Source organism: Eptesicus fuscus, chromosome 1 (genome assembly GCF_027574615.1).
Source record: "Eptesicus fuscus isolate TK198812 chromosome 1, DD_ASM_mEF_20220401, whole genome shotgun sequence".
NCBI classification, from domain to species: Eukaryota; Metazoa; Chordata; class Mammalia; order Chiroptera; family Vespertilionidae; genus Eptesicus; species Eptesicus fuscus.
The window spans coordinates 65,339,610-65,352,416 of NC_072473.1; the positions used below are offsets into that span (position 1 = coordinate 65,339,610).

Here is a 12,807-nt window from a genome sequence, read left to right on the forward strand (position 1 = left end):
CCGGTTTAGGCCCTATCCCAGGAATTGGGCCTAAACTGGCAGTCAGACATCCCCTGAGAGGTCCCAGATTGGAGAGGGTGCAGGCTGAACTGAGGGACACCCCCTGCCCCCGTGTACGAATTTCGTGCACTGGGCCACTAGTTTCTAATAAGAAAAGGACACCATATGCACAGTAAGAGATAGATGCCTTGTCTCTGCACTACTATTTTGTGAAGAAAGTGAAGTCTGACTAATCCATGTATGTGCAGAAATTATGGCAATGGAAATTTAATACTTTAAAAAAGGGAAGCTTCTGCTTTAGTATGTGAATGGTGGCATATTCTCAATCATAGGTTCAAAAGGGCAGTACCTTTGAGATCATCTAGCTCAGTGGGTTTGACATTTTTAAAAAAATCAAAGCAGCTAATCCCCAAGGAATCATCTGTGGAATAGGAATGTAGAAAGCAGATGAACATGCAGATGTCTTCATTATTGGGGGAGGAGAGGATCTGGAGACTCCCTGATGATACTTCCTTTTTGCACATCCCATCAGCCCTCACACAGCCCCGAAAACACCTTAAGGAACTTTCTGGACCCTCAGAATACAGTTTAAAAATAACCTAATCTACCTAAGGTAGAAATCCTTTCCTGAGAATCTCAGAAAGATACGCAGCCTATCTTAGTATTACCTGATTCAGATGACCAGAAACTAATCAGTTCATAACACTGGCATTTCTTTCATTAGGCCATTTAGAAAGAAAGTACTCAATGATAAAATAACATATGATGGCAGCAAACATTAACTGAGTGCGTATTATTTACCAGGTAGTGACTTTACCTGGACTCTTATTTCATCCTTACAACAACCCTGAGGGTAGCTACTTTATTATTCCCATTTTGCACATAGGTAACCTGAGGCATAGGAGGTCAAGTAAAAATTTGATTAAATTCCCACAGCTGTTGAAGGTATAGAAAGAAAATTTCTGAAACCTTTGCCCATTTTTCCTCTTTTTGTTATAATTCTACATTGGGAGCAAATTATGCCCATTTGAAGATAATTTTGCACTGTCTTCAGAAAAGAACTCTCTATTTAGGTTCTAGCCTGTTTCTGACATTTGCTAGTTATCTCATGTAGACAAGTCATGACTCCTCCATGACTCAATTTTCACACTGCAGAAAAGAAAACTGGTTTTAGTAATACCTTCCACTGCAGGTTAGATTCAGATGGAAACATATATAGGAAAAGTTGTGAAAGCTGTTTGTGCTATAGAAATGTAAGACATTTTTTGATATCTAAATATGAATCTCATTCAGTGCTGAAGACACACATCTATTTTTTTACATGTCAGCTAACCACAGATCTTTTTTCCTTGTTTTCCTATCATTTGCATATTTTACTATTGATGTACTTTTGAATTAGGTGAGCAAGGAATTGAATAGAATTGAGTATTTGCATTTTGGCTGATAGCATTTATTAAAGTGTTTGGAAGGCTAGGGGTTTGAAAATAATGGGTAATTTTTTGTTTGGTGGAAGATATTTTTTCTTATTTCATTTACAATTTATAGCTTCATTACCTACTTAAAATACAGTTTCTATCTAAGCCATAGGAAACATTTATAATCTGCAAAAGTATTATTAAACTGGATTTGTTACAATGTCTAAACTTATTCTCATAATTGGATCTCAAAAATGGTAAAGCAGGGAGGGAAAACATTGTATTTATCTTCATTGTCTTTGCCAAAAATAACAAGTCCTGATAAAGTTTTCACTATTGTTTTTATCTTTAAGTGGTCCAGTGAAGAAATTGGCTATGTAAAATATTAGACATTATCATTGATCAAATTCTGCCCTTTTTAAGTCATTATTTGCATAGATGACCTTTCTCTATCTAAAATGGTGGCATGTGTTTTCTCCCTCATAGGGTATTAGAGATAGTAAATGTTGTGAGATCACAAAATAAAGGAAACAGGTCCTTAACTTGCATTGTTCCATGGGCCCCTCTGTCAGTCTGTTGAACCTATGGGCACCTTGTCAGAATCATGTTTCAAGGTCTATCTATAATAATAAAAGTGTAATATGCTAATTAGACCGGACAGCTGAATGACCTTCCAGATGTCATTCCAGATGTCCTTCCAGACGAAGCCACCGTGGTGGGGGTCGAGGCAGAGGTGGTTAGGGGTGATCAGGCAGGCAGGCGAGCAGTTAGGGGTGATCAGGCAGGCAGCCGAGCAGTTAGGGGCATCAGGCAGGCAGGCAGAGGGGTTAGGGGCAATCAGGCAGGCAGGTGAGCAGTTTGGGGCATCAGGCAGGCAAGCAAGTGGTTAGGGGTGGTCAGGCAGGCAGGCAAGTGGTTAGGGGTGATCAGTCAGGCAGGTGAGTAGTTAGGGGCGATGAGGCAGGCAGGCAGAGTGGTTAGGGGCAATCAGGCAGGCAGGCAGGTGAGTGGTTAGGAGCCAGTGATCCTGGATTGCGAGAGGGATGTCTGATTGCCGGTTTAGGCCTGATCCCGGCCTAAACCGGCAGTTGGACATCCCCCAAGGGGTCCCCGATTGCGAGAGGGAGCAGGCCGGGCTGAGGGACCCCCCGCATGCATGAATTTTGTGCACTGGGCCTCTAGTATATATATAAAAGCTTATGACTCACACTGACCACCAGGGGCCAGATGCTCAATGCAGGAGCTGCCCCCTGGTGGTTAGTGTGCTACCACAGTGGGAGCGCCGCTTAGCTGCCCGACCCATCCTGGTGGCCCACCAGCCGGGCAGCAGCCACTCACTCCCTCAGTAGTCCTGTAAGTCCAATCTCTGGAGAACGGGCAAGGCACCGATGGACTGGCACCACTGGCACGATCCCAACAATGTTGCCGCTCACCTGGAAGTTGGCTTTGGGCACCGCAGCTGCTTCCCCTCGTCAGCAGGATAGATCCAGTTCCTGGGCCGGCAAGGGTGTCCCGCTGTCAACCTGGAGGGCCAATCGTGTCTCGGCCCTCCCCACTCGCCTTGGGTGGGTGCCAGACGCAGGGCTCAAGGCTGCTGCGTGCTGCTGTGGCAGTGCGAGCCTCTCTGGATTGGGATTGACTGGGCACGAGCCCGCAGCAGGCACAGCGGGGCCGGGATGAGCGGGAGTGGCAGGCAGGCGTTGGACTGTGGGTTTTGGCCCAATCTCCACAGGCCACCCAGAGGGACCCCACCCATGCACAAATTCGTGCACCAGGCCTCTAGTGTAAATAAAACAAAATACATAGGATCAAAAAGGAAACCAATTATATTAAAATATATTTATTAAATTATTTTTAAAAATTATGACTCCTTCCAGAGAAAGAGATACTTATATTTACACAAAAACCTGTACACATATGTTCTTAGCAGTTTTATTCATGATAGATAAAAACTGGAAGCAATAATGTGCTCTACAGGTGAATGGTTCAATAGCTGTAGTGTAGCCATACCACGGCATGTGACTCAGCAATAAGCAGAAACAAACTAGTGATATTTGCAATAACCTGTATGATTCTCCAGGGCATCATGCTGAGTGAAAACAGCCCATGCCAAAAGATTATTACTGCATGATTTCCTACATATAACATTCTTGAGAAGACGAAATATATAGAAATGGAGAATAGATTAGTGGTTGCCAGGGGTGGAAGGTTGTGGGAGGGATTTGAGTATGGTTACAAAAGGGCAACATGAGGGATCCTTGTGTCCATGGAGCTGTTTGGTATTTTGATTTTGGTGATTGGATACATGAGTCTACATGTGATCAAATTGCATAGAACTAAATACACACACACACAAGTGCAAGTAAAACCAGGGAACTTGGACTAAAATAGGTGGGATTTCTCAATGTCAGTATTTTAGTGGTGATATTGTGATATAGTTTTAAGCAAAATGGTGACATTGTGGGAAACAAAGGATTTCTCTGCATTTTTCTTACAGCTGCATGTGTATTTATAATAATCTCAAAATAGAAAATTTAATTAAAATATTGAGGCAGTGATATGCTTCTTTTCAATATTTGTTAAATAACAAGCCAAAGTGGCAGCTTATGTAGCTAGAGTAAGTTTGAAGAAATAGTGAACCTACATGATACTTTGAAAAACTGCCACAAATGTGGTGTTTGTGGTGTGATAGTAAATATCTGTGACTCTTATGAGTCACAGTGACTAGGTTGTAGGTACTGTTTATACTACTGTGGTCTGTTGTCTACATTCATAATGGGAAGAGATGCTGAATTTAAATCAGTAGTTACTGAAAATAAAGATGTTATTTTTTCCCTTTCAGATTTACATACTTCCTAAATTGGGGCCCAGGGTTAAGAACCTCTATGTTATTTTCTATCTGTTTGCATTTCATTATCTGATATGTCTCAAGGGCCTCTATCAAATAAAAGATAAACATAATGTATAAACGTTCTTTTATCAAGTACTGTGGGTAGTGATAAGGGCAAAAAAAAATGCTAGTAATAACACTTTAAGTTTTACTTTTTTTTAAAATTACTTTATTGATTAAGGTATCACATATTTGTCCTCAACCCGCCCCCCCCCCACCCATTCCCATCCCAAACCCCTCCACACGCATGCCCCCACCCCCCTGTTGTCCATGATCACTGGTTAGGCTCATATGCAAGCACACAAGTCCTTTGGTTGATCTTTCTTCCCTATCCCCACCCTCCCCTACCTTCCCTCTGAGGTCTGACAGTCTGATCGATGCTGTTCTTGTTTTTCAGTCTATGTTGTTCAGCATTTCCCCTAGATGAGTGAGCTCATGTGATACTAGGAATACACTTATAGGAACCGAAAATGAGACAAGCAATAATGGTTATGCTGAGAGGCAAATGAATCAGTCTATAGTGAGTTTCTTTCTGGGCCAACAGTTCTTTTGAGTCCCAATTTCTATGTCCAACAGTTCTTTATGTGTACATAACAGCAATGATATTTCAGTACTGGATGGTGGACAAATGGTGGTAATGCAGGTCCGACCCTCTCTGGTTTGGTCCTGGGCAACCTGCAGTAACGCACATCTGCTGACTGCTAGTATGGCAAGGCATCGTCAGCGTCTTCCATCTCTGGACTGTTTCTCTTCTGTCTTCATGGCTGGAGCACTCCTGTCAATTCCTCTCTGTTACAGGAATCCACATGGTCTCGGAGTTGTTTTCTGAAAATATACAAACATATTCTCGACCAAAAGTTAATAAAGGAATCTTAAATTGCCAATCAAAATAAGTGAATATTCCTTAAAAATCAATTGTACTGGACAAAAAAGCTGTTCCTAAAGTGTTAACTAAAATTTTTATTGGTAAAATTGCATAACATATAATGAACATAAAGCAGTCACATTTTAGTGCAAAAAAGTAAAATTTAAAAGCTATCAAGATTACAGCATAAAATTTCCAAAAGCCTCCTAATATTTAAACCAAAAAAGGGGGATAGTAGAAGAATATCATGTAAGGAAAAATATCCTGTAAATAAATTACATCTAAAAAATTTTTACTTTAGAAAATTAACTTTCATTTGTAATGCTAACAGCAAGACACCCAGGTAAAACATACATGGTGTCAAAACAAGCCAAAGGAAAATAGTTTGGGCAAAAAAATGAAAAAGGATCGCAAGTCAAATTTATAGAAAACACTTTAAGTTTTAAAGACTTACTTGGTGTCATTCACCTAGCCCTGTCCGTGGTCGGCAAATTGCAGCTCGCGAGCCACATGTGGCTCATTGGCCCCTTGAGTGTGGCTCTTCCACAAAATACCACGGCCTGGGCGAGTCTATTTTGAAGAAGTGGCGTTAAAAGAAGTTTAAGTTTAAAAAATTTGGCTCTCAAAAGAAATTTCAATCGTTGTACAGTTGATATTTGGTTCTGTTGACTAATGAGTTTGCCGACCACTGACCTAGCCTTACATTATTTACCATTTTTGCTTAATACTAGTTTTAAAAGGCAGGTATGGGTAGATTTTAAGTATGGAATAGACCACACATTTATTGTGTTTGATATGAAAGAGAAACATACCAGATTGATTGCTTATTATACAGATTTATTAACTTTGAATATCATTAAATATTTTAATTAGCTTTCACTAGCAAATCACTTAACAGTGATTTAGCTTTTCATTGTTGACATGTCTGAGAGTATGTAGATCAAATGCGATTGTTTTACAAGAATTGAAGTGAAGTGTTTTGGGTTCAACCTATTTATTAAAATATCCTTTTATTAATGTTAAAAATTAAAATTTATTGGGTATTTAATTAATTATTTGATGTTATTATTATTTTCCTCCCATATTTTATAAATTATTTTTTCATTTTATAAATTAATGTGTTTCATAATAAGAGAAATACCAATAGGGTGACAGAATTTAAATATATGACTAGAGTTTCTTTGTGTACTTGATATTCGTAAAAGTATATGTGCTAAAAGAATATTTAAATATTCTTTCTGTGATGGTTTTAGAGTCTGTAATTTGGGGATGAAATGCTTAAACAATAAATGATTTTTAAAAATATATTTTTATTGATTTCAGAGAAGAAGGGAGAGGGAGAGAGAGCTAGAAACATCAGTGATAAGAGAGAATCATTGATCAGCTGCCTCCTGCACGCTCCACACTGGGGATTGAGCCTGCAACACAGGCATGTGCCCTTGACTGGAATCGAACATGGGACCCTTCAGTCCGCAGGCCGACCCTCTATCTACTGAGTCAAACTGGGCAGGGCAATAAATGATTTTTTTGTAGAAAAATTTTATACTTAAAAAAAAAACCACTTTACTAATTATATTTAAATAAACTTAGTCAAATCCTTTTTGGACAAATGGTCTGTATAATCTGAAGAATTATGATACATCTACATTGCTGTAAAATTTTTTCTGTCCTAGAACTTAGGATATGTTCTCTGACTTTGCATATTACTTTCAACTTCGGTAAAGTTCTTAATTAAGAACATTGTATTCTGCAGTGGGAAACGACACTGCCTGAACTTATCTCATGATAGTAATTTTCTGTGTAGGTTTCTTTCTTAGAGACCCTGAATTGATAATGTGTGTTGTTTGTGTGCTATATTTAATGCAATTTAAAGAATTTTCCCTGCAAGTGGCATATACAATAATTTGAAATGTTGAAATATATTTATTTTAAAATTGTATTTTCTGGATAAATAACCTCCATTTATAAGATGTTTTTCTCATATAATTGGAGATAAGCCAGTTAACGTTTAGTATTCAGAGTTGGATAGCCCACCAAATGTGTCCGTAATAGACTAAATAGGTGGGTAGACTTGGATCACGTACTTGTTTTGTGTTTCCTTTTCCTACTGGAACTCAAGGAGCTGATGATAAGGAAAATGGCATTTTGGTTGCCTGCTTATGCTTTTAAAGTTTTAGGAGCCTCTCAAAGAACACTGTGACCTCTATAGATATCATTCCAAATTTGTTAATCTCAGACATTGCTTTTTCAGAGAACCGCAATAACAGATATGAAACTCGATTAAAGTAGCCAAATTAACCTGACTTTCATAGGTTTTATAAATCATGGTCAGTAAGAGCAACAATATTACTGTTTTCTTGACAATATTGTCTTTACTCTTTGAAGATGACACTACTAATAGTAATTTATCTATGTACATGTTACAGTTGAAAAGATTTGTGTACAATCAATAGTTCTTCCTAGTGTCTACAGCAAGATACATTTACAGCTTAGAACTATGTATGAAGTTTGTCCTCAAATTATAAGTAAATATATATTTACATTAAAGAGTGACAGATCATGCTCAAAGTAAGCCACTTAAAATCACAAATAGTATCTCCACTACAAACTTCAAGTGTTCCTTTTAAAATATTGGTTGTCTGGTGTTGACACTAACATTTCATATCAGGGGAGGAGGATGTGATTATTGTACTGCCCCAAACTACTTTTTTGGTTCTCTATGTAGTGTCTTAGAATAATACAAGCACAGTGACACTGACAAGTGTGTCTCCATTCTAATGATTTTCAAATTAAGGAATGGTTTCAAATTAGGAAAGCTTTTTGTTCATCTAGCTTTGGAATAGCATGATGTATGATAATTGCTAACTTTGTCTGCATTATTTTTTAAAGATCAAATGGGCACAGTGGTATTTTTCATTAATCTCATACAGAGCAGCTAATTAAAATTTCCATTATTATCCATCCATTATCTAGTTGTTTCCTTTGTTCAGTATCAGATCAGGGTGTTACTAATAAGCCATTCTTGTATTACAGCAATATTTAATATAGTGAGAATTAGTTTAATCTATTGAACTGTTTTTTAGATGATTTCTTTAATATTATGTTACACCATATTGATATGCTGAAGATTCTTTGACATTTTGTAATAGATATTTCAGAATTAAATACTTGTTTCTTTAATTTTTTTTCAATTGTAGGAAAAAGTGACAGACAGTAGAAAAAGAAGTAACCCAAGGACCAGAATATTAGTGTTTCATTCTTGTAATCTTACTAATTATGTGAACTTGGGCAATCACCATGATTCTCTATTTCTGTAATGAGGGTATTAGAATAGCTGATGTTTAAGGGCCAGTCCAGCCTTCATATGTTTTCATAATTATCAGGTATGATTTTATGTTAAAACCCCTAAGTCATCCTAAACTCGATAAAAGGCATTTGTTCTGCCCTAGCCAGTTTGGCTCAGTGGATAGAGTGTCGGTTTGTGGACTGAATGGTCCCAGATTTGATTCCAGTCAAGGGCACATTCCCTGGTTGTGGGCTCCATCCCCAGTAGGGGTGTGCAGGAGGCAGCCAATCAATGATTCTCTCTTATCATTGATGTTTCTGTTTCTCTCTCCCTCTCCCTTCCTCTCTGAAATTCAATTAAAATATTTTTAAAAAAGATATTTGTTCTGTAAGGCTATATAATTTTTTTCTTGCTCCATTCGATCAATTGCTTCCACTCCTTATAACCATAGATTATCCTAAATTACATAATTTAAACTTGTTTCTAAGACTTGGGGGAAGGGTGGGTCCCAATGTAATGGGCTGGCCCAATTGCTCCATAAATAGTATCTCAGCCTCGACCATATGGAAGCAGGTAACTATCATTTTCTGAGCAGCTTACTCTGTAAGACAACACATATGAAACGCCTGTTTTAGGCACTTCATATTCATTGTCTTACTTCATCATCATAACAAATGTGTGGGGGCTAGGTGTTTATTACCCCCTATAGCATAGATGAGCAAACAGGTTTCTACAGATTAGTTCAATAACCTGCTCAAAGATTAGCTGGAAGGTAAGTGAGGGGGTGATGATTCAAACCCAGAGGCAGTTTGAGTGGTCCCCAGCATGCCATCATATGTTGTCTCAATTTACCTGTTCTATACTAGCATCTCTGAATATATTGTACTGGAATGTCTCATGTAATATTCTGAAGTGAAATTTGGGAGCTTCTGCATGTTGAAACTCATCAGTCATTCACCTATTTGTTTATTCTCCAACCATCCATCCATCCATCCATCCATCCATCCATCCATCATCATTCCAGAACTATGTATTGAGTAATTACTATATGCCAAGCAGTGTTATGGTCTGGAGATAAGGTGGTAAAAAAGGTTGGCAAGATTCCTGCTTCATAGAGCTTATGTTTTAATGAGGAAGACACAGTAAACAAAGAAAGTGCTAAACAAGATTGACTTACATAAAGTTAATACTATAAATGAGGTTTGCAATGGTGTTGTGATGATAATTGGTGTGTAGAGGGGAGAAGACTGTTGGGCTGAATCTTGAATGATGAGAGCCAGCAATGGAGAGGTCAGGGGTTAGAGTCTACCAGGCCGAGAAAACAGCAAATTCTAAGGTCATTCTGCAGGCATAGCTTTATATAAAAGTCTCCAGGGGATCAGTAGAGCCTTGTTATCCATTAATTAAGAAAAAAAGTGTGAGGATCATATGAAAGTGGTGTGTGGTAGTAAACTTGCACAATTTTATGCTATAAATGTTTAGTTGTGGAATCCCTTGTGGATTTGAAGCCTTAAGAGCTGGATAAATAAGTTATAGACATGTGGAAATGATTTCACAATGATGGTTTTACTTACTGTGCTATATATGTGGTGATTTATCTAATAGACTTCTTGAACAATTACTTCTTTTGCAATTACAAAGCAAGAAAAATCAGGTCAGTGGCCAACACACAAAGTATGGGCGCTAAAGTAGGAAATTGTATTCCTTGTTTTGTAATTGTTATGGACAGATTCAATAACAGCATACTTTTGTTGCGGCTCACCAAATTCAGTCACTGTTAGGTACTTGGCGTACGTGGACTTCCCAGTCTAGAGAGACAGACACAAATAATGACCTCTGCCCCAATGTGTTAAGTGCTATAGGAGTGATGGCAGCACAGTGCTATAAGAAAATGGAGTTTCCATATATAAAACTTTGTCAGACTTTAAATGTTTACTGGAATTTTAGAACATTAAGACATTAGGCATGATTGACAATTTCTATATTGAGAAGGTATTCTCAATAAAAAATCAATAGTATGAAACCCTAGGGAATCCATTTCTCATTATTAATTTTTTAAAATTCTCTAATAATATGACTTGTACCAAGTGGGAAACATTTTTCTTTCCTTATTGTAGCTTACATACTTAGCAGAAACTGAGTGTAATTTGTATGAACTTAGAAAATGGGAATCAAGCTAGAGTTTTTATTCAGAGGGATATGCTTGTAATATTGGAAAAGTGCAGTTATGGCCATGTTTGTCTAGAAAGTAAAACTATTAGTTATTGTTGATGATGTTTTCCTCCCAGCCTTTCCCTCAAACTACTTATATAGTTACTAGAGGCCCAGTGCACAAAATTTGTGCATGGGGGGGTATGTGTCCCTAAGCCTGGCCTGCATCCTCTCGCAATCTGGGACCACTGGCTCCTAACCACTCACCTGCCTGCCTGCCTGCCTGATTGCCCCTAACCACTCTGCATGCCTGCCTGATCGCCCTTAACTGCCTCTGCTGCCGGCCTGATCACCCCTAACTGCCTCTGCCTGCTGGTCTGATCGCCCTTAACCACCCTCCCTTGCCTGCCTGATCACCCCTAACTGCTCTCCCCTGCTGGCCTGATCGTCCCTAACTGCTCCTCTGCTGGCCTGATTGCCCCTAACTACCTCTGCCTCGGCGCCCGCCACCGTGGCTTTGTCTGGAAGGAGGACCGGACAACTGGAAGATGTCCAGTTGACCCGGTCTAATTAGCATATTACCCTTTTATTAGTATAGATGGCAAGGTGGTGAAGCTAAAGAGCAATGATATGATAATGAGTTCTAGAAATAAAATAACACCATGTATACTGGAAATTAAGCTAAAAATTAGTCATGATCAGATAAATGCATTTAATGACTTTTAAAGATTCATCTATAACAGAGTAACAAAGTTAGAAAGAAATAGTTGGGAACTGAATGTTTTCGATTAATTTGATTAACTAATGTGCTCATAGGAAACTATTGTTTTACATTTTAATCATTTTCACTTGTTTGTTGAGATAAGCTGATACTGGTATTTCAATAAATGTGGGTACTGTACAATGTCTTATATTAAATTTCATGCACTGTATTTTGTGGAATCTATTTAAAAGCCTAAGCTGAATACTGGTTAACCAGTCACCATGACGTGCATTGACCACCAGGGGGCAGACGCTCAACACAGGAGCTGCCCCCTAGTGGTCAGTGTGCTCCCACAACCAACCTCCTGCGGCCCCTCCCCCCAACCTCCTGTGGCCCCAATCAGCCCTGATCACAGGCCAGGCTGGGGGACCCCACCCGTGCACAAATACATGCACTGGGCCTCTAGTATAATATAAATATCTTAGTAAGGAAAATTAAGATGATTGCTAAATGTTCATCCTGGGGGTTTAGGATCAACTACTGTAATATTAATCCTAATGCCTGGATTGTAAATGTAAGCATTCCTGCCGGTGATGCTTTATGCAACTCAAGTCCATATTCTATTCAAGGTCATGATCACCAGCAGTGTCATTTTCTTTTAAATGAGGCCAAGGAGAGTGTTGAGATATACACAACATGATTTTACCACATCAATTCTATGACCATGAATTTTTAAGTGCCTAGCACTCTGCATACATTTTTATACAGAAAAATCTAAACATATTCTATGCATTATTTTATTTGAAAGTTTTACAAAAAAAAACAACCTGTTGTTTTTCTGAAATGGTATCTTTTTTCCCCCATAGGGAGGGCTGAAAAACAGCAAACATGAATGCACTCTGTCTTCTCAAGAATATGTTCATGAATTACGATCTGGTATTTCAGATGAGAAACTTCTTAACTGCCTTGAATCTCTGAGGGTTTCTTTAACCAGCAATCCTGTCAGGTAGGTGGTTCTTATTTGTTTTGGTATGATTCATGCAAGTTATACTGTATATAATTGTTGGGAATATAATATGTCACTCATTTGAACCTTAAGATAGATTTCTGACTAGAAATCTAATGTTAGTTAATAAAACTGCAGTATCTGATTATGAGATTGTAAGCATTTAAATAATGTTATTAATACGATTTTTAATAATTTTCAGTTTTAAGAATACAAATATACTTAGGTGTTTGATTCCTCTTTGATTATACAAACATGGATCCAGAAGTTAACTGTGTACTTAGATAACGATTACTATATATTTATTTGTAAACCAAATTCAGTATATTGGTTCTATGATATTATTCCTTTTTTAACTTGAGAAGTAAATATAATTTTACATTCTACAAGTTTTAAATATACTACTTACACATTTCTGTAATTTGGGGTAGGAAAAATACAATTATTTCAACCAATAAAAGAAACAAGTGATAAAGTATTAATAAACTCTT

The 12,807-nt window shown here is 38.0% G+C and overlaps 1 protein-coding gene across 1 annotated transcript in view; it reads left to right on the forward strand.

The window, feature by feature from the left end:
* Positions 1 to 12,807, forward strand: part of DIAPH2 (diaphanous related formin 2) — a 988,561-nt gene that overhangs the window by 180,374 nt on the left and 795,380 nt on the right. The window contains exon 6 of the mRNA XM_028128162.2: positions 12,177 to 12,316. Coding sequence (XP_027983963.1) covers positions 12,177 to 12,316 — 140 coding nt within the window. The remainder of the gene's footprint in view (positions 1 to 12,176; positions 12,317 to 12,807) is intronic.